The 22,695-nt window shown below is 40.5% G+C and overlaps 1 protein-coding gene across 1 annotated transcript in view; it reads right to left on the bottom strand.

Moving 5' to 3' along the window:
• The window catches only part of LOC149829441 (protein transport protein SEC31 homolog B-like), a 134,782-nt gene that overhangs the window by 52,144 nt on the left and 59,943 nt on the right, over positions 1-22,695 (bottom strand). The window contains exons 8-9 of the mRNA XM_090016188.1: positions 8,673-8,770; positions 8,367-8,486 (exon numbers count right to left, since the gene is read on the bottom strand). Of these exons, the coding sequence (XP_089872314.1) occupies positions 8,367-8,486; positions 8,673-8,770 (218 nt within the window). The remainder of the gene's footprint in view (positions 1-8,366; positions 8,487-8,672; positions 8,771-22,695) is intronic.

Here is a 22,695-nt window from a genome sequence, read left to right as displayed (position 1 = left end):
CCAATATAATTTTAGCCAGACAATAAGCTTCAATATCATTTAATTTTAAAGAAACTAAGAAATGTTAAAGGCACAAATACCATTAATAAACACATGCTGGATTTAAATTTTACCAAACTTGTCATGTTTGGCCAAACCACTGCTGATTACAACAAATTGGACATGCTTCAGAATTTCATAAATGTAGCAATCAATCCAAACAGACCATTGCATTAAGATAAGGCATAGCACAGGCAGGAAATGGGGAACACATCTTTTATGGCTGCATCCATAATACGGAGGTATGATACAGTTAGTTTTTGATATGGCTGAAAATGAACATTTGCTATTGCTTGCATAGTAATATATAGTAAAGCTAGTCATTGTATTCATGTTTGAATTCTTTTGGGAGAAAATATCTACTTGCTTAGAGAAATCCCCAAATCTGGGGTTTCCCGTTTCAACAACAAAAGCCCCAAATCGATGGGATTTGGTATTGCCGGATTAGGGTTTGACAAGAAACCCACCACCACCACGCTCGATCCCAAAAGAAATCCGAAACCCCCAAGTTGCAGAGCTCGAAGGGAAAACCCCTTGCCAATCGACCGATTTGGGTTTTTTGGAAAACCCACACCCCACCAAGCCCATGACTGACCTGAAAAAGGTTACAGACCCTACCATTTTCCGGCGAAGGAGTTGCGGCAGCCACGCGAGAGGAGGTCGGTCGGCGTCTCCCAGCAAATGTTGCGTGCTGTAGGCAGGAGCTCGGAGGCGATTCGAACAAGAGAGAGAGAGAGAGAGAGAGAGAGAGAGAGAGAGAGAGAGAGAGGGATGGAAGAGTTCGGGGTCCCCCTTTTGAAGGTGGGTGACCTTCCAAAAAGGAAGGAAGCCCGGCGGCTTCGGCTTCCCCCCTCCCCCAATCTCAAAATTTTTTTTGTTAGGGTTCAAAAGAACCCTAACCTGCGGCTTATCGGGGAAGAGGGTTTCCCCCCCCCCTTTCCGATTTTATCGGGCGGCCCTCCTATCGGCCCCCCCCCTCTTTATCCCTCCCTGTAATAAAAGTTTATTACAGGGAGTGGGTCGGGTCCGGGTCTGACCCCCGACCCGCGATGCTGGACCCAATTTGATTTGGGTCCGGGTCGCTTAAACAGCAGTGGACCCAAGGGTTGGATCCACTTGGGTCCGAACCGTGGATTTAAAAAAAATCTAAATTCTTAGATATTTATTTATATAATATTACTGAAATACTCTAATATGCGCATTTTTCTTTTGGATCCAATAACGGATCTCAGGCCCAAATCAACATAACTTTTACGTTTTAGTATAAAATTTGTGGTTATTACATCCTTTCCTCCTAAAAAAAATTTTGTCCTCGAAATTTAGCTGTCGGTGTTTACTCGTACAGCTTGGGGTATTTTTCTCGCATATTAGCCTCCGGTTCCCACGTGCTTTCATCGATGCCATGGTGTTGCCATCTCACCTTGACGAGAGAAATGGTCTTTGATCTCAAGCTTCGCTCACTTCGTTCCAATATCTCCACTGGTTTTTCTTCCATTGTTAGGTCTTCCCTTATATCTACGTCCTCATATTGGATGACATGTGACGGATCTTGAAGGTATTTTCTCAACATAGATACATGGAATACGTTATGTATCTGAGCATACTGAGGAGGTAGGGCTATACGATAGGCTGTTTCCCCAACCCGTTCCAAAATCTCAAAAGGTCCGACATATCTGGGACTCAATTTTCCTTTCTTACCAAAACGAAACACACTTTTGGTGGGTGATACTTTCACAAAGACCCTATCCCCCACATCAAAAGTGAGTTCCCTGCGCCTTTGATCTGCATAACTCTTTTGTCGACTCTGGGCTGTGAGCAGTCTATCTCTTATCATCTTGATCTGTTGGGTGTAATGTTGTAACACGATTGGTGATTCTATCGACCGTTCTCCAATTTCGTCCCAATACACCGGCGATCTACAGGGTCTTCCGTACAGAGCTTCGAAAGGAGCCATGCCGATACTCGCATGGTAACTATTATTGTAGGCATATTCGGCTAAAACAACATGCTTGTCCCACTCACCTTTCCAATCCAGCATACATGCTCGCAGCATATCTTCTAGTGTCTGGATAGTCCTCTCTGATTGTCCGTCAGTCTGGGGATGAAAAGCAGTACTCAGCTTCAGTTTCGTACCCAAGGCCTGTTGCAACTGACCCCAAAACCGAGAAGTAAATCGAGGATCTCGATCTGATATAATAGAAACTGGTACTCCATGCAGTCGAACAACCTGTCTGATGTATAAGTCTGCTAAGCTCTCGAGGGATTGATTTATTCGTATGGGTAGAAAGTGAGCCGATTTGGTCAGTCGATCCACTATTACCCATATAGCGTCATGTTGTTTCCGTGTTTTGGGCAAACCCACCACGAAGTCCATGGTGATTTCTTCCCATTTCCACTGTGGAATCTCCATTTGCTGCATCATTCCACCCGGTTTCTGATGTTCTACCTTGACTTGCTGACAAGTCAAACACTTCGAGACATAACTTGCGACCTCACGCTTCATTCCATTCCACCAATACCCTCGTTGTAAGTCTTTAAACATTTTTGTGCCCCCCGGGTGTATGGTGTACTTGGACCTATGTGCTTCTCCCAATAGTTCTTCTTTCAACTTGGGGTCACTAGGGACCCAAAGTCGCTTTTTCATCCATATACTGCCATCTTCTTTGAGTGAGAAGTGTGAATTTTCTTGTTGGGCTAGTGACTTCAGTTTCTTATACTGGGGATCCTCTTTCTGACCTTCAATAATCTTTGTAAGGATCTCCGGATGAGCAGATAAATTAGATAACTTGATACTTCCCATGATATCTGAAAACGGTTTCCAATCCATGAATTCTTCCACCAAATTCCACCCTTTTGTCAAAAGACTAGACAAACTGCAACCAGCTTTTCGGCTGAGAGAGTCAGCTACCACATTTGCCTTTCCTGGGTGATAGGAAATGGTAAAATCGTAATCCTTTATAAACTCCAACCATCGTCGTTGTCGCATGTTCAACTCTTTCTGGGAAAACAGGTACTTGAGACTTTTGTGATCAGTAAATACCTCGAATTGTTCCCCATACAGGTAATGTCGCCATATTTTCAAAGCGAACACTACGGCTGCCAATTCGAGATCATGAGTTGGATAGTTTCGTTCATGAATCTTTAATTGGCGAGAGGCATATGCTATCACCTTACCATTTTGCATTAAAACACAACCCAACCCAGTACCTGATGCGTCTGAGTAGACCACAAAACCACCATGACCTGAAGGTAAAGCCAACACTGGTGCAGTGGTAAGCTTCTTCTTTAAGATTTGGAAACTCTCCTCGCACTTATCCGTCCATTCGAACTTGATTCCTTTCCTCAAGAGCTTGGTCATGGGCATAGCAATCCGTGAAAAGTCCTGAATGAATCTTCTATAATAGCCTGCTAATCCTAGAAAACTCCTGATATCACTGATAACTTTAGTTGACAGAAGGAAACTCGCTTTTAAAGAACTTCAATGCACAAGCACAACTTCTAGTGTTTTGAAAACAAGTGATATCAGGATAAGCATAAGACTACATTTATGTAAGTACATATTTACCATGAATGTGAGCATATGCAGGTTATAACATGACAACAAGAAACTCTCGACTTGTGATGCCGCACATCGAGGGGAAAGCACATAAGTAATACACGAGGTACCAAAATCATACCTTGGCCACTTAGATAGGCAAACACATAAGGTCATAAGTAATACACGAGACACGAAGTCGTATCTCACTCAAAGGAAATGTGCAAGCAAACAAGGGCGTATGTATTTTTAAGAAATACGAAACCACACCTCAAATTAATAAACAACTACACAAAATAATAATCGAAGAATGAAATTGAACCTCAACCCATGAGCATGCAAAACAAGAAAATACGCATTTCAGAAGCCATATACTCTAAGCATGTCTAGCACGGGCATCTTAATTATTTCAACTTAAATAGGTTCATTTATTGCCCTTTGTGCGACTTTACCCTACCTTGGGATATCGTGCAGCTGCGTACGCCTACGCGAGAGGATAATACGAGGGTCGGGCCACGGAGCACGAACGGAGTCTGTTGCGTAAGGTGCAAAGGTACGTTATTAGCATGCATTTAAATGAATAGGGAAAACGACAATAAAGGACTGGGGTTTCGGCTTCTCTGCAAAACAAGGCAGGGATCAACGGTTCCTGCCGACTCAAAACAGAGCGGGGTAGGGTCCAATGACCCATGCCGACAAAGGAAACAGGTGCAGGGGCCATCGGCCCCTGCCGGATATTTAAAGAGGGGCAGGGGCCAGACGACTAAGAGAGGGGCAGGGTCCATCGGCCCCTGCTGGGTTTCCGAAAAGGGAGGCAAGAGTCGAAGGCTCTTGCTGGCTTGAAAGGAAGGGCAGGGGCCATAGGCCCCTACCAAAAAGAGGAATGGCAGGGGCCAATGGCCCCTGTCGATCATGGAGAGAAAGGGCAGGGGGAGGAGGAAAAGGTGGAGGCTGCATACCTGGAAGGAGAGGAGGCGAGGTGGTTGGCGGCTCTGGAGGCGTGCACAGGGAAGAAGGAGACGCACAGGGGGGCCGAAGGGTTGTGTGCCTTCCCCTCCCCCCCCCCATGCAATGCTTTTAAAATACTCAGGGGGGCGACGAATGGGGAAACCCCGATGGGTTTCCCTAAGTCTTCCGAAAACGAAGGTGGAAGGGGGCGGCGCTCGGGAAGAGGATTTGAAATCCTCTTCCTAAGTCGGGTTATTAAAACCCTAACGGTGACGGGCCCGGGTCGGGTCCGGACCCGACCCGGCCCGAGTCCGATTTTTTTTTTTTTTTAAAGCGGGTTTTACACTCCCTACTCCCTCTGATTACAGGGAGGGGTCGAGCTCCCTCCCTACTCCCTCTGATTACAGGGAGGGGTCGAACCCCCTCCCTGCACCATCTTTAGCAGGGGAGGGGCCGAGCCTCCTCCCTGCTCCTTGTTTCCTCTATTGGTCAGGGGAGGGGTCGAGCCCCCTCCCTGCGCCCTTTTCTCTCTTTAGGCAGAGGCATCACCCCTGCCTCCGTTGTTTTTCGACAGGGAGGGGCAAGTCCCCTTGCCTCCCTCTTCTCTGGTGTCAGGCAGGGGCTTCGCCCCCTGCCTGTTTGCGTGTTCGACAGGCAGGGAACAAGTCTCTGCCTCTTTGCGTATTCGGCAGGCAGGGGCGAAACCCCTTGCCTCACCCCTTGGTGGCTAACGGACAGGGGCCTAGCCCCTGCCTCTTTGCCTTTTGGCTGGAAGGGGGGGGGAGGAGAGCCTCGTTCCTCTCCCCCGGCATCAGGCAGGGGCTTCGCCCCCTGCCTGTTCGCATAATCGCAACGCAGGGGACAAGTCCCTGCCTCCTTGCATACTAGATAGACAAGGGTGAAGCCCCTGCCTCTTTGCTACTTTGTCAGGCAGGGGCGCAACCCTGTCTGCCCTCGCTTTCTGAGGGCAGGGGTGCAACCCCTTGCCTCCTAGTAATTTGCTGACAGCAGGTCAACAGGGGCTCGCAGCCCCTGCTTCTTGCGCTGATAGCAGGTGTGCAAGGGCATGATGTCCCTGCCTCTGCTTCCTTCACATCAGGTCAGCGATAGTGCTCCTGATCTTCTATTTTTGGTGTTAGCTTGCAAAGACTGTCGTTTTTGCAGCTCGTACGACAGATCTCGCAAGCGCTTCGCGACCCGAGCCGTTAATCGTTTACACCCGCAGGCGCCAGCAAACTTGCAACTCCCTAAGGTAGGAGAAAATTGCACGGAGGACTTGGACAATTGAATTGAGTTCAATTAACTAAAATGGACAATTAAATAAATATATATGCACATATATATATATATATATATATATCATATATATTTATACGAGTATGCATTTAACTCAAGGACGCGGTTTCGCGATCCTTGTCCTTTACTTTCTATCATATCTTTACTTTGTCGTCGCGCTTTGCGCTCAGGCTCTTGCTTTTGCAAATGTTTCGTTACTGCCATGTCATTGCAGATGACGCTCAGGTTTTCGCTCATTGCATGTGTTATAAAGGCATCCTTGTGGAGGATGCAAGAGGCATTTACCGCTCTCCCTCTTGCGACAAGAGTTGAGTCGGGAGCTCAACAATACATCCTCGTCTAAGGAAAGGGATCCCTAGCAGGGATCCTGGCTTTTCGAGCGAGCAGTCCTGTAAAGTTGACTTGAGCAAACTTCTTAGCGGAGGTTCTGTTGAGAAACCCGTATCTAGTTTATCGAGCCTGGTATCGAGTCATGCGAGGCATGTAGATACCACGATAGCGGATGAGATTCTAGAAAATCGCATGCCGAATGTTGGCACAAGCTGTTAGTTGTTTCGAAAGATAGATAATGTCCAAAGCAGAGCTTCAGAAACATTACATCTTTGTGAAACACTTTTGTTGAGACTCCTATTGAGGAGCTATACCCCCTTTCATCCTAGAGTACTTGTAGTCGTGCGACCTCGAATAGTGCTAAATGCACAATGTTGTAATCACATAAAATGGTGATTGATCGCCTTCACAGGCTAGATACTCGAGTGGTTGAAAGACCACAGCATAGAATGAGTCGTTAGTTAAGCAACACCTAACGCACTCATTCGCTTCTTGTTGTCTATCAAGGGAGAGGACAGAGCGGTACAAAACTCCAATGGACAGATTGTTAACAACCACCCCACGGGCAAAGATCCGGCCTCTCCAGTCATTGCAGTTAGGGGAAGAGACTACCAAACATTATCCTAGGTGGTAGATCTCATGGACTTCTGCAGAAGTTGGATGCATCCGTTGCCAAGTACCTGCCTTTGGGGAATCCTCTCTCGGCTAAAGTCGTCCCCTTAGGAGCGGACTCAACTAGCTATTCGGGTTATTGAAAATACATAGAATAACAGACGCCCAAACTAGCCGGTTGTTTCTACGTTTTGCCTATATCGAAACATAAAGTATGTTCACACTAGTTGATGGGTCATGAGACTTGCTTATTGTGTAGTAGTTCACAGCTTACGATCAAATGAATCGGCATGTTGTGTTTGACAGTTGCACTGCTTACTTGCTTTGAACTGCTTACCTACTTGAATTGCTTACCTGTTTTGCACTGCTTACCTATTTGAACTGCTTACCTGTTTTGCACTGCTTACCTGTTTAATTGCATGTCTGCTTTAAACTGTTTAGCATGCTGAATTAAATGCCCTTAATTCAGTTTCTTATAGTCTCACTTGTGCATCTACTAGTTTTTCGCGAAACTAACCCATTTTATGGGTACAGGTGATGATTAGGTACACCACGGGCGATAGCGCGATGGCAAGATGGCTTCAAGATTCCTTTTTCTTGCTCTTAGCTCGCGTCCTGGACGTTTGTGGGTTTTGTAACGGATTTTCTTTGGGATATCCGAATTTTGTACTATTTGAAAACTTCTTTTAAAGAAAGTGGTTTTTCCCAGTGTTTTGCAAGTATTATGGATTGTGAGTTTTGGTTCTTTTAGCTAACGTGCCCAAAGTTGTCAGCATGCCTTTCTAAATTTAACAAAAGAATAGTCTTCCGCTGATTTCACAAACAAACTCTGAAGAAAAGAGATTTTTTCTAGTCTCTTGCATGTTTCCTGAAAGGTTCAAAAGTTTGAAATTTTGGGGCGTTACAATGCAGTCACATTTTCTGTTCCTGGATGCGAGCTTTCTATCATACCTTACACTTTCCATTCAAGAATTTTGAACGAGAAGTGTGCACTCCAGATGCTGCCTGGTTCCTTCCTCTTTCTTGCTTACACTTCCAATTTCTACTCAATATTGTAAAATTCATAGACCATATGATACGATGTCCATACAATAGCATACACCCTCTCTATTGGAAAAAATTGATGATTCATTCCTTAACGGATTGTATCATGCAATATGGTACAGTATCATAAGATGTTGCACCCTTTTGGTTTTTTAAATCCAATCAGATAAAGCTTTCCTTTTATAAATAAGAATTTATGCATGTCCCCAGTAACGCAAAACATTTGTTATGACGTATTATAGCGAATATATGGACCAAACATAAGAAGAGGGAGGGGAATGAAATGATCCTACAGAAGACCATGGTCTGTTTCTTTTCTTCTTTTTTGAATAAAGAAGACCATGGTCTCAAATTCTGCTTTTGTCATTATCCGTGAAATTGTCCACTAACACTGGCAGTGCTTATCATGTGATACAGCAACCTGATATTTTTATGATTAATAGCTTTAGATCCTATATTACATTATTTACAACATCATCAGAAAGAACTCGATAGAATGACTTCAACAATAAGACTCAATTTCACAAATGCAATAGAGCATATACAAGAACTGTGTAATTACCTCAATATTGTAAATGCCAATTTTCCCATCAAATGAAGATGTTGATATGACTCCAGGTATCTTTGGGTACCAATGAATATCAAAATTCCAATTAGTGCTTGCTGGCAATTCACAAACGATCTGCACATAGCACAATCATTTTTTCAGAAAGGCAAAAATGAGTGAAATTATTGCACGCCAGCATGGACACTCACATATGATATGCACCCACCCACACGCAAATGCCAAAGGAGAACTATATACCTGCAACTCTCCCATCTCTTGACATAACGAATAAGGTATTGAAAAATTGAAATGAAAGTTTACCTCTCCGGTAACTGTGTCCCAGCACAGTGTCCGATTATCTTTTGCACATGTAAGTAGAAAGGAGCTGTCATTAGGACACCATGACATTGCAATGACACCTGCAGAAACACAGTGAACAGCTTAAGGTAAAACATTAATAAAATCATAAACCAAGATATTCATTTTATGACATAAAAAACAAACATATATCATTATTTTATGGATAGTGCTAGGAAAAAATTTCAGAGGATGTCCTGGAAAATCTTGAAACCATCAGAAGAAGAACAAAAAACATCAAAGAACATGCAAAAAATGCAATTGAATGTCAAATCAAGCTAAAGAAATGAGAAACAATGACTTGATAGGTACCAAGTGGATAACCTATGTTCTTGTTCATCTTACAAATTGAGCAGCATAGTATATGACATACAACAAAGAATAGCAGAATAATGAAAAGAAACATTTACCCTAAGTCACACGGACTCGGCTAGGAAGGTGCCGCACCCGAGTCGACACGCCCCGACACGGGTGCGGACACGGGTGCGGCTTCGAACTCGGCCTGGACTTGGTCAACGCCGAGTCAGGCTCGGTCAACGAGTCTAGGCCGAGTCCGTCCACATTTTGGACTCGGTCAACTTTGACTGAGTCCAAAAATGTCCATTTGTCCCTAAAAAATGATTTTTTTTATATTTTTTATTTAAAAAATATATATATATAAAGAGTCACATGCACAGTGCTGTGCACAGTGGACTGTGTTGTGTCGGTGCACTTTTTTAAAAAATAATAATAATAATTGTGACTGTGCACAGTCACAGACATAGAATGTGTTGTATCTGTGCACTTTTTTAAAAAATAATAATATATATAGTCGAGTCCCCGTGTCCAAAAAATTTAAAATTGCGCCGCACCCGCACCCATGTGACATAGCATTTACCCATACATATGGAAGCCAATTGTTAAGCCCATGCAACAACGAAAATCACCCAGATACTTGTTTAATAAATATTTATTTATGTATTTATTTATATATACACATTTATATGTATATATATTATTTTGTATTAGGTAATGCCTCTAGGAGCATTTTGGTCTGTTCTCCTCACTTAATAGGTGTTGTCCTCTAGGGACAGTTTTGCCTTTTTCTTTATTTATTTTTATTTTTTGGTTTAGCCTAGGGGCTCTATGGTCATTTTGAGCATAAAGATGTTGGGATGAACAGCTATAATTATAGCTCTTGGGAGCTCCCTTGGCTCCCCTTTGGTGTATATAAAGGGATTCTTTGTCCCTATTCATGCTATGTTTTTTCTCAAGCATTTTCATAAATAAAATATTTATTTTTTACTTGTGCTTTCTCTCTCTTGGTGAGTGTTTTGTGTATGCCCTTGTGGCTTGTTGTATTTGCCCATTAGTGGTTTTTGTGTTTGTGCACACTTTGTACTCTTGTAGCCCTTAAGTGTCATTTCTATTGTGCACTTTTTAATTTCATTACAATACCCAACCAACCTAAGCAGATCAACCAACTCACCACACCACTTCAAAAAAAAGAAAATGGGATGAGATAAACCAGCTTCTTAAGAACAGCCACTCCATAAATTCAATGCCAAGAAGCTACCAAGCTGATGGAATTTAAGAATGTGCCCTCCTTAAATCAAGATCTACTCCTTTCTGGGAAAAAACGAGAAAGCACTACAGGAAGATCATGACTTCCATGTCATAAGATATGAAAATACCAACCTAAAAAAGTTCACTGATTAGGCTTCAAAAAACAAATCTTTCAAGACGGAGGTATGATTGAAGCAACACCGGTGGTGCTTATCACCAAGCCTAGCCAGCCACATGTATTAGTAGTCAGTAGTCAGTAGTCACTTCGTAATGTTATTTTGACAACCTGAAATTGCAACAAATAAGAAGGCCACAGCTTTAGGAATACATGGCTAGATCACTTCCACGACTGCAAGCAACTATTATCTGAAATAAACATGTTACTTGACTGCCGGATTACCACAAAAATCTAGTGTGCAGCTTCCCCTCCTACATATGTTCCAGTTCTATAACCTCTTTCAAGTTCCGACAACCACGATGATTCCAAATGCAAGGGCATGGTCTTCCTAATATAGAAACTCTTCAATGCATCCAACTCTGCTCTGACCTCAATTTACTCCAACTTTCACTCAAATCCAAAAATGAATCAGTCCTGCTCTTCAAGGTGTTTCTGCAAGTTTTCTTAATATAATTGGTTTCTGGGATCATATGTGAACCTCTTGCTGGTTGCATTTCCAATTTTCCTGATCAATCCTCCGAACAGCTGGCCTTTGCTTCCCATTCATGTCAATCCTTCTCTTGACAAACTTAAGGAACAGTCTCTAACTTGCTTGCACTAAAAGACATGGGAGCCTAAAAGACTAGTGAACTTTTTATCAAGATACTTTTGCCGCACCAGTAGCCAAGTGCAATATCAGATTCCAAAATACATTTGCACCATGTGCTGTCATATTCCAACCCTAGTATAACCCCAACCGTGCATGATGATGTTAAAATATACATTATTTATTTATTCCTTATGTAATAAGTAATACCCACTAGGGGTATTTTTGTCTTTTCATTCATTGTAATAGTTGTAGTCCACTAGGAACATTTTTGTATTTTTGTTATTTTACGCTTTTTGCCTTTATGTCATTATGTGGGGGGCTATATGGTTATTGAGACAATAGAGTCGTTGGAAGCTCCCAACGGTCACATTTATGACCATTGGGAGTGTTGAAAAGAAAAAGAGGTAGAGAGGGACGTCTTAATCTTGTATTAGGTCTAATCTCTACTTGTTTAAATAGAGATCAGCCATAAGAAAGAAATTACATATGGGTCCCTCATTATTTAGAGAATACCAAAAACGGACTTAAGAAAAACTTTAAGAGGTAGACTTATTTTAACACTCCCCCTCAAGCTGGAGCATAAATATCAATCATGCGCAGCTTGCCACAACATTTTGAGAAACTGGACCTGGCAAGAGGCTTTGTAAAAATATCTACAACTTGATCCTCAGAGATTACATGCTTGGTAGATATATGTCCAGCTTGAACCATATCTCTTATGTAGTGGCAGTCAATTTCAATATGTTTTGTTCTCTCATGAAATACCGGATTATTTGCTATATATGTAGCTGTCTCGTTATCACACATCATCACCATAGGAGATGAAACCTTCACTTGAAGATCAGTCGACACAGTTCGAACCCACATCAATTCAGCTGCAGTTTGGGTCATAGCCCTATATTCAGATTCGGCACTCGACCTAGCCACCACGGTTTGCTTCTTGCTTCTCCAAGAGATGAGTTACCTCCCACAAATACACAGAATCCTGTGGTAGATTTTCTATCCTCTACAGACCCAGCATAATCAGCATCAGAGTAAGCAATTACCTTCAGAGTACCCCCCTTCTTGAATAGTAACTCTTTTCCAGGGGAAGATTTTAAATACCTGAGTATCATCATTGTAGCATTCCAGTGTACCTCTGTCGGTTTGTCCATGAATTGGCTAACCTTGCTTCCAGCCAAAGCAATATCAGGTCTAGTCACTGTCACATACAGTAACTTCCCTACCAACGAGCGATAACTCCTACTATCGACGGGTTTTGACCCCTCGTCCAATAAATGAACTTTGTGATCCATGAGAATATTTGTTGGTTTAGCTCCCAACATTCCTGACTCTTTTAATAGATCAAGAACATACTTCCGTTGAGACAAAACCACTCCCTCACTGCTCCTGGCCACTTCTATGCCCAGAAAGTATCTAAGTGGACCAAGGTCTTTGCTAACAAAATGTTTTTGAAGATGAGCCTTTGTAGCTGCAATCTCTTTCATGTTATCCCCTGTAAGGATGATGTCATCCACATATACCACCATAACAACTAGGCTTCAGTTAGTTTTCTTAATAAATAATGAGTGGTCTGACGCTGACCTATCAAAACCAAACTTTGACATCACATCAAACAACTTTTGAAACCATGCACGAGGACTTTGCTTCAACCCATATATCGCCTTTCTTAATCTGCACACCTTCTGACACTCCCCCTCAACCTCAAACGCAGGAAGTTGTTGCATGTATACTGTCTTAGACAGATCCCCATATAGGAATGCATTCTTCACATCTAATTGACACAAACTCCATCCATGGTGAACAACTACCGAGAGAATAAGACGGATGGTGCCCATCCGCGCGACAGGAGAAAATGTCTCAAAGAAATCAACACCATATGTCTGAGTATAACCTTTTGCTACTAGCATGACCTTATATCTTTCAATTGAACGATCTGAGTTGTACTTAATGGTATATACCATGGTTGCCAGTTGAGGAAGCGGGAAGCGATACGGGAAGCGGGAGCGGGAAGCGAGGCACTTTCAAAATTTTAGGAAGCGGGGAAGCGTGGGACCACTTAGGAGCGATTCGGGAAGTGTCTCGGAAGCGACCTAGGAAGCGTCTCGGAAGCGACCTAGGAAGCGTCTCGGAAGCGAGGGGGAAGCGAAAAAAATAAAAATAAAAAATACAAAAAAATTGAAAAAAATAGGGGAAGCGAGGGGGAAGCGAGGGGGAAGCGTGGGGGAAGCGTGATGGGAAGCGCGCTTCCCATTAAAGGGAAGTGCGTCCCCCATTAAAGGGAAACGCGTCCCCCATTAAAGGGAAACGCGCTTCCCAAAAAAGGGGGACGCTTCCCCCCACGCTTCGGAAGCGCGACGTTTCGCGCTTCCGAAGCGCGCTTCCCCTTTTAGCTAGGCGCTTCCGGTAACTCTGGTATATACCCATTTGCATCCAACGATGTCCGCATCCACTTGAGGATCAACAAGATCCCATGTCTGATGAGACAGTAAAGCATCCATTTCATCTTGCATAGCCTGCTTCCACCTGCTATCGAGAACAGCCGTTTGATAATTCAGAGAAATAGTTTCAGCAGATAAGGCTGAGATAAAAGCTTTCATCTGATTACCAATTCTGGCATCTGACACAAACTGAGACATAGGATATAAGGTACATTGTTGTGTCCCCTTTCGTAGAGCTATTGGCATGTTATCATCAACATGAATGTCATTGATATCAGGAACACTTACCTCAGGAGAAGAAGACGATGGAGGCACTGGAGGAGGTGGAGCTCTACGCACATACACCAATGGAGGATTGTGAAACAGTGAGGTAGGTGGAGTTGAAGGTGGAGTTGGATTCGGTAATGGGGGCACCGATTCCAAAGGAAAATGAGGAACAGGAAGAGGAAATGAGTCATCTTGATCAGTTTGCAACTGAGCACCAGTATTAAAATAATATGGAATAGACTCCAAGAAGGATACATCTGCACTGACATACTCCCGACAGGAAATCGGATCATAACATCGATACCCCTTCTGATTCTTTGGATAGCCTATAAACATACACTTAGTGGCTTGAGTGGCTAATTTATCACAATCAGGTTCGAGCCTGTGCACAAAACAAACGCACCCAAATACCTTGGGCGAAAGAGAGAAGAGAGGTACATTAGGATACAGGATTTGCAAAGGAATTTGGTCTTCCACGGATGATGAAGGCATGTGGTTGATCAAATAACAAGTTGTGATAACCGCATCACCCCAATATGAAGCAGGAACATTGGATTGAATCATAAGGGTGCAAGCTACATCAATGAGGTGCCTGTGTTTTCGCTCAGCCACCTCATTTTGTTGGGAAGTATAGGCACAAGAGGTTTGGGGTTGAATGCCATGGTCTCGATAAATTTGCAATAGTGCTTTGGTTTTAAACTCAAGGGCATTATCAGTGCAAATAATCTTGACAACAGATTCAAACTGAGTCTTTATTTCAATAACTAATGACTTGAGAATACTAGGAACTTCAGATCTTTCTTTTATTAAGAACACCCAAGACAACTTAGAAAAATCATCAACAATAACAAGGTAATAACGACATTGGGTCCTGGTAGGAATCTTACTGGGACCCCATACATCCGCATGAAGAAGTTCAAAGACCTTATGACTGGACTGACTCTGACTAGAAAGAAACGAACTCCGATGATGCTTGCCCAACTGACATGCTTCACACTGGAATGATGTAGTAGACGGAATTTGAGAAATGACATCACGAAGCTTCGACAATGAAGAATGTCTAAGACAACGATGCCACTGAACAGGACTCGAGGAAGAATCGATTGCAGCATAAATGTTTCCCACAGGGTGATGTAGATAGTAGACTCCATTTTCTTCATAGCCTCCACAAATCTTCTTCCCCGTCAGCAAATCCTGAAAATGACAGCACACAGGATCAAATATCACTCTACAATTTAGCTCTTTTGTAAGGCAACTCACTGATAATAAAGTTTGAGGAAATGAAGGAGCATGAACATTTTTCAACTGCAAAGAAGAGGATATAGAGACATTTCCTTGACCAATAACCGGAGAGAAACTACCATCATCTAATGAGACTCTCCAATGTGCATTAATAGCCTTTAGATCTGAAAATTTTTTAGAGTTTCCACACAGATGTCTGTAATGAAATAAGCGGAAGAAGCCAAGAATGCTAAAGCATTCACTATGTCCCACACGGACAAGTGCAACAAGCACAAGAGAGGAAATCCACTAAGGGGTATACAAAGGGCCTTATTAAAAGGCTACACACATGAAAAATAATATCACTATTATTGAAGAGGAGCTCTCAAGAGCAATGCAATATACATGGGGGGTTCCCCCTATTTATAAGAAAAGGAGACCAAAGGGGCTCCCAATAGAGTCGTTGGGAGCCCCCAACGGTCACATATGTGACCGTTGGGGGCCCCAACGACTCCATTGTAGGGCCCCTTTTCGGTATCCAAAAAATACATATTAAAAAATAAAAAGAAAAATAAAAAACAGTAAAATAAGAGAAACAAAATAAGTACCCCTATGGGGTACTTTGTGAAATGACCATAATACCCCTATCGGGTATTATGGTATTATTACATATGTTTTAACACCCCCTCTCAAACTTTACGGGGGAATGACCGAAAGTTTGCCAAGAAGGAACAAGAAGCGAGGAGCAGGCAGGGCTTTGGTAAAGAAATCTGCAAGTTGATATTCTGAAGTGACATATGGCAGTGTAACTGTCCCACGAAGATATTCATCACGTACATAATGACAGTCCATCTCAATATGTTTAGTCCTTTCATGAAAGGTGTGGTTGATGGCAATATAGATGGCACTTTTGTTGTCGCAACAAAGCTTCGAAGCACCGGTAATTTTGACTCCCATATCTTGAAGAAGACTTCGAAGCCACACAAGCTCCATTGTAGTGGTTGCCATAGCCCTGTATTCTGCTTCAGTAAAAGACAACGAGACTTTCTGTTGTTTCTTGCACCTCCAAGCAATTAGCGAATCTCCTAGAAAAACACAAAAGCCAGTAGTTGAGATTCGATCATTTGGGTTTCCTCCCCAATCAGCATCAGTATAAGCCAGTAAGTCTAAGGAAGAGATTGAGGATAGGAATAGCCCTTTAGTCAAAGTATTTTTGATGTATCGAATGATCCGGAGCACAGCACCCATATGCACAGATGTAGGAGCATGCTGAAATTGACTTGCAGAGTGCACAGCATGAGCAATATCCGGCCTGGTGATAGTCAGATAGGTGAGGGAGCCTATGAGTTGCCTGTAGGGCGTAGGATCATCCAGCAGAACTCCATCCTCCAGTCGTAGTTTAGCATTGATAACCTCGGGAGTCTCCACCTTTTTGTCATCTGAAATCCCAAATTTGGAACATATGTCTGCAGCAAGCTTCATCTGTGACAGTATATACCCTCGAGGAGAGTATGCTACTTCTATACCAAGAAAGTACCTGAGAAAACCCAGATGAGACATATCAAAATTATGTTTTAACATATTTTTAACATTAAGAATACCACTTTCATCATTGCCAGTGATGATCATATCATCAACATAAAGCAGAAGGATAATGATACTATTACCTGCACGTTTAATAAAGAGAGCAGTGTCAGTATAACATGAACGAAATTCCAATTTTAACATGATAGCACTAAATCTATCATACCAAGCCTTAGGGGCTTGTTTAAGACCATATAAAGCTTTTAATAACCGAAGAGTTTGACCTTGGTTAACATTAATTCCCGGCGGAGGGTCCATATATACTTCTTCATTCAACTGGCCATTAAGAAAGGCATTTTTAACATCTAATTGAAATATAAGTCATTTCTTAGATGATGCTACTGCTATTAGAGTTCTAACACTTGTCATGCGAGCCACGGGGGCAAAAGTCTCCTCATAATCGATGACATATTCTTGTGAATATCCCTTAGCAACTAATCTAGCTTTATAACGTTCTAGGGAACCATCACTTTTTGTTTTGACTTTGTAGACCCATCGACATCCTATAGCTTTTTTATTTGGAGGAAGATGAACTATTTCCCAAGTTTTAGCCTTATTTAAAGCATCTAGTTCAACTTTCATTGCTTCAACCCAATGAGGAATATTTTTTGCTTGATTATAGTGGGAAGGTTCATAGTAAGAATGCAAGGCAATTAGACAAGCTCTATATTTAGGTGAGAGAGTTTCATATGAGACAAACCTATTTGGTGGAATGGATTCTCTAGAAGAACGCCTAAGAGAGGTTTCTTCTAGGGGTTCATTAAGCCGCAAGAATTTTTCTAAAGCACTAATAGGTTGTGCTTCCTCACGCCAAGTGTATACTTGGAGATTGTCACCATTAGTTGGTGATACATCATTATCATGAGTATTTTCTAAAGATTCCGGATGACTCAAAAGATCATCATTTGAGTCTTCTAAAAGATCATTGATAAACATATAATCAATTTCATTTGGTTTTTCCAAAATTTCAAATCCATTTTCATCTTCTAAAAACGTCACATCTTTGGAAACAAATAATTTATTGTTCTTATAGTCAAAGCATCTATAGCCCTTTTGATTTTCACCATATCCTAAAAATACGCATTCTATTGCTTTAGGTGACAATTTATCTCTTTTATGCAAAAGAACAAAGCATTTACACCCGAAAATACGAAGACGATTGTAGTCGGGTGTCATATTGAAAAGTTTTTCATAAGGAGAGATATTATTCAATTTTGAAGATGGCATCCTATTGATTAAATAGGTGGAGGTCAACACGGCTTCGGCCCAAAAATTTTTAGGAATATTTTTAGAAATGAGTAAGGATCTAGTGGTTTCTAAAATATGTCTATGTTTTCTCTCTGCTAGACCGTTTTGTTGAGGAGTCCTTGGGCAAGATTTTTGATGACAAATGCCATGTTGTTTTAGATATGATTGAAAATCATTTGATAAGTACTCTCCACCCGAATCGGATCTAAGAATGGATATTTGACTTTGAAATTGATTTTGAACTTTTGCATGAAATTCTTTGAAGAAGTTAAAAACTTCCGATTTAGCATTAAGAAAATAAATCCATACGTATCTAGTATAATCATCAATAAACGTAACATAATACGAATAACCACCTTTGGATAAAACCGGAGATGGCCCCCATTCATCGGAATGCACCAATTCAAAAGGTCTTGTTGTCACAAAAGTTCTAATAGGAAAAGGAGTAGACTTCATTTTTCCAAAAATGCAATCTTTGCAATTGATATCTTTTTCTTTACAAAACTTGTTTCCAAAAGGAAAAAGATACATTTTAGAGTAACTTGGATGTCCAAGTCTTTTATGCCAAGTTTCAATATTTTTGTCTTGGACATAAGTGCAAAATGAGGCATTTGAAATTGTTAAGTTATCCATAAAATAAAGGTCTCCCTTCCTATGGCCTTGCCCAATCCGCTTCCCGGACCGGAGATCCTGCACAAAGCACCCTTGGGATGAGAAAGATATTTCACATCCATGGTCGGCTATTTGAGAAACGGAAAAGACGTTAAGATTTAATTTAGGAACTATTCTAACTTTTGGAACAAGAAAATTTTGAATATTTTTAGAATCAAGAGTTCCAATACCATTTATTTTGAGAAAAGTTCCATCGGCCGTAGAGACACAAGATAATTTTGAATTGGCGTGCACATTGGTTAATGCATTTTCATGAGGAGTCATGTGAAAAGAGGCTCCGGAATCTAAAATCCAAGAGTACGTACCGGGAGGTGATGATGAGGCAATGGCGGCACCGGAGGTGGAAGAAGTGACCTTTAGAATTTGTTGAAGAGCCAAGGAGATTTGCCCAAGAGTATCTTTGAGATCCCCGTTCTTGCCGTCATCTTCTTTGGTGGTGAATTCTGTAAAGAGTCTTTCACACAATCAAGTCTACAAACAACTTGACAAAACATACATTCACCCAATATGGTAAACCAAAATAGCATACAAAATGCTCCACAGCACAAACATAAGAATAGTGCATAAATGCACTTGAATCTGAATATGTAAGAGGTAAAACCCTCTACCTTTGTATATTAATTACAATGGGCAGCATGCCCTTATTTATAAAGAGGTTACATGAGAGGAGCTATTAAAATAGCTGTTGGGCTACTCCCAACAGCTCTAATTAGAGCCGTTGGGAGTAGCCCAACAGCTCTATTCAAACAGTCAACATTTTGACTGTTTGACAGAACCTGACAAAAAGGCTGTTGGCTGTTTTGACAGTCCAACATCTCTAGTCAATTATGACTGTTTGACAAAAAGACAAAAAATAAGAAAGAAATAAAATTACAAAAATAAATAAATAAAAAAGTATTACAAGAATATAAGTATATACTTTAAATATATAGTTATATACATATATATATATACATATACATACTCTTGTATTACGAAAAGTATGTATATATATACATATAAATATATATATATATATTCAAGTATATACATATATATGTCATTTTCTAACAGTCTCCCTCAAACTTATGGTGAAATCACCGAAAGTTTGTCAAGTAAAAAGTTGAATCTTGGTGAGCATAGTGCCTTGGTGAAGAAGTCAGCAAGTTGATATTCTGATGTCACATAGGGAAGATCAATAGTCTTCTTCAAATATTCTTCACGAACAAAATGGCAATCCATCTCTATATGCTTAGTTCTTTCATGAAATGTATGATTTCGAGCAATGTATATCGAACTCTTATTGTCACAGCACAATCTTGTAGGATTCTGAAGGTGAATCCCCATATCTGAAATCAGTTGTTTGAGCCACACGACTTCCATAGTAGTAGTTGCCATTGCTCTATATTCAGCTTCTGTAGATGATAATGACACCTTTTGTTGTTTCTTGCACCTCCATGAAATCAAAGATTCACCTAGAAATATACAAAAACCAGTTGTTGAGCGCCTGTTATTTGGATCTCCTCCCCAATCAGCATCAGAATATGCAATAAGATCTAAGGAGGAAGAAGAGGACAGAAAGACTCCCTTATTTATAGTGCCTCTGATGTATTTAATAATTCTCATGACTGCACTCATATGAGCTGATGTTGGAGCATGTTGAAATTGACTGGCTATATGTACAGCATGGGCTATGTCTGGTCTTGTAATACTTAAATACATAAGAGATCCCACTAGCTGTCTGAATGGAGTTGGATTGTCCAAAGGAACTCCATCATCGGCTCGCATTTTCATTCCAACAATCTCTGGAGTATCAACAACTTTATCATCTGAAAGTCCTGACCTGTCAATAATATCTGAAGCAAACTTTGTTTGTGACAATATGTATCCTCGGTTAGAGTATGAAACTTTTATACCAAGAAAGTATGTTAGAAACCCAAGATCTGTCATTTCAAAAGAATTTTTCAAAAATTGTTTTACTTTCTTGATTCCCTCCTTGTCACTACCTGTAATTAACATATCATCAACATATAAAAGTAAAATTATAATACCAGCAGAAGAGTTTTTGATAAACAAAGTTGTATCAGTATAGCATGGTTTAAAACCATACCTTGTAATAACATTGTTAAAAGTATCAAACCAAGCTTTAGGTGCTTGTTTGAGGCCATATAATGCCTTTTTTAATTTAAGCACTTTACCTGAAGGAATTATTAATCCAGGTGGAATATCCATATATACTTCCTCATTGAGATTCCCATTTAAAATGCATTTTTAACATCCATTTGAAATATATTCCAATTTTTAATAGCTGAAATAGCTACAAGCATTCGAACAGTGGTCATCCTGGCAACAGGAGCAAAACTTTCTTCGTAATCTACTCCGTATTCTTGAGAATATCCTTTGGCAACTAATCTGGCTTTATGCCTTTCCAAGGATCCATCACTTTTGGTTTTTACTTTAAAAACCCATCTACAACCTATTGTCTTTTTTCCTATAGGTAAATCCAGAATTTCCCAAGCATTAGCATATTTAAGAGCTTCTAATTCTATGTGCATAGCTTTTATCCATTCAGGTAAATTTTTTTGCTTCATTGTAACATGAGGGTTCAAAATATGAGTAGATAGCTATAAGACATGCTCTATGTTTAGGAGAGAATGAATCATAAGACACAAATTTATTTGGGATTCTTGAGGTTCGTTCTGATCTACGAATAGTGGTTTGTTCTGAAGGAATTTCTAATGCTTCATGATTACTTTGATTTACACCTTCATTGAATGCATTTCGATTTCTTCTAGTGTATACTATTGGTTCAACTATTGTTCTATTTTCAATAAGAGGTTCTACATAAATATTTTCATCATTAGACAATAGTTTGAACAAGAAAGAATAATCAGAGTTTATGTCTTCCGACATGTTTTCTTCAAATCCACTTTCATTTTCAACAAAATTAACATTCCTTGAAATGAGAAGTTTATCATTTTTGGTATCATAACATTTAAATCCTTTTTGTGTTTCTGAATAACCAATGAACGCACAGGAAATAGCTTTAGAAGATAGTTTATCTCCTTTATCATTCAAAACATAACATTTGCAACCAAAGATTCTCAGTCTTTGATAGTCAGGTTGATATTTGAATAATTTTTCAAAAGGAATTTCATTAGATAAAGTTTTGGAAGGCATTCTATTTATAAGATATACTGAGGTTAATGCAGCTTCAGCCCAAAGATTTTTTGGAACATTTTTAGCAATAAGAAGAGTTCTTGTAGTTTCCATAATATGTCTGTGTTTCCTTTCTGAAACTCCATTTTGTTGTGGGGTTCTAGAACATGATCTTTGATGTAAAATTCCTTCATTTTCTAAAAATTGTTTAAACTCATTTGACAAGTATTCTCCTCCAGAGTCAGTTCTGAGAATTTTGAGTTTACTTTTAAATTGATTTTTAATCATGTTATGGAATGTTTTGAAGGTTGCAAATACATCTGATTTATACTTAAGAAAGTAAATCCAACAATATCTAGTGAAGTCATCAATAAACACAACATAGTAGGAGAATCCGCCTTTAAAGGCTACAGGAGCAGGACCCCATACATCCGAATGAACTAATTCAAAAGGCATTGAGGAGTAAAAAGTTCTTTGACCATAAGGCAAGACTGTCATTTTACCAAGTAAACATTCTTTGCATTCAAAATTATCTTTACAAAGATTCTTGGTAATAGGTACAAAATTTAATTTTCTTATATTTGGATGCCCAAGTCTATGATGCCAAGTCCGTATGTCTTTTGTTTGGGCAGTGTTGCAAAATGATTCCTTTGGAATACAAAGGAAATCCATATAATAGAGATCTCATTGCCTAGAACCTTCCCCAATCAATTTCCCGGACTCGCGATCCTGCACCCAACATTTACTTGATGAGAAAATGACATCACATCCATGATCCGAGATTTGAGAAACAGAAAGTAGATTAAGATGAAGTTTTGGTATAAGTCTTATTTTCGGAATATAAAAGTTATTATGTTTTGACAAATCATTTTTAAAAATTCCAACACCCTCTATTTTCAACGCAGTACCATCGGCAGTGGAAACAAATGATGCATTTGAATTAGGTTGACATTCGGATAATATAGATCTATGTGGGGTCATATGAAAAGAAGCTCCTGAATCAAGAAGCCAAGAGCACATACCAGGAGTAGAAGAGGTTGCAATGGCCGCTCCTGAGGTAGATCCTTTAAGCAGTGGTTGTAATGCCTCCGTCAGTTGAGATAA

This window comes from Nuphar pumila, chromosome 8 (genome assembly GCF_984573655.1).
Source record: "Nuphar pumila chromosome 8, dmNupPumi1.hap1.1, whole genome shotgun sequence".
Lineage (NCBI taxonomy): Eukaryota > Viridiplantae > Streptophyta > Magnoliopsida > Nymphaeales > Nymphaeaceae > Nuphar > Nuphar pumila.
Note: the sequence above shows the minus strand (reverse complement) of the source record. Positions and strands in the feature narration are given on the sequence as shown.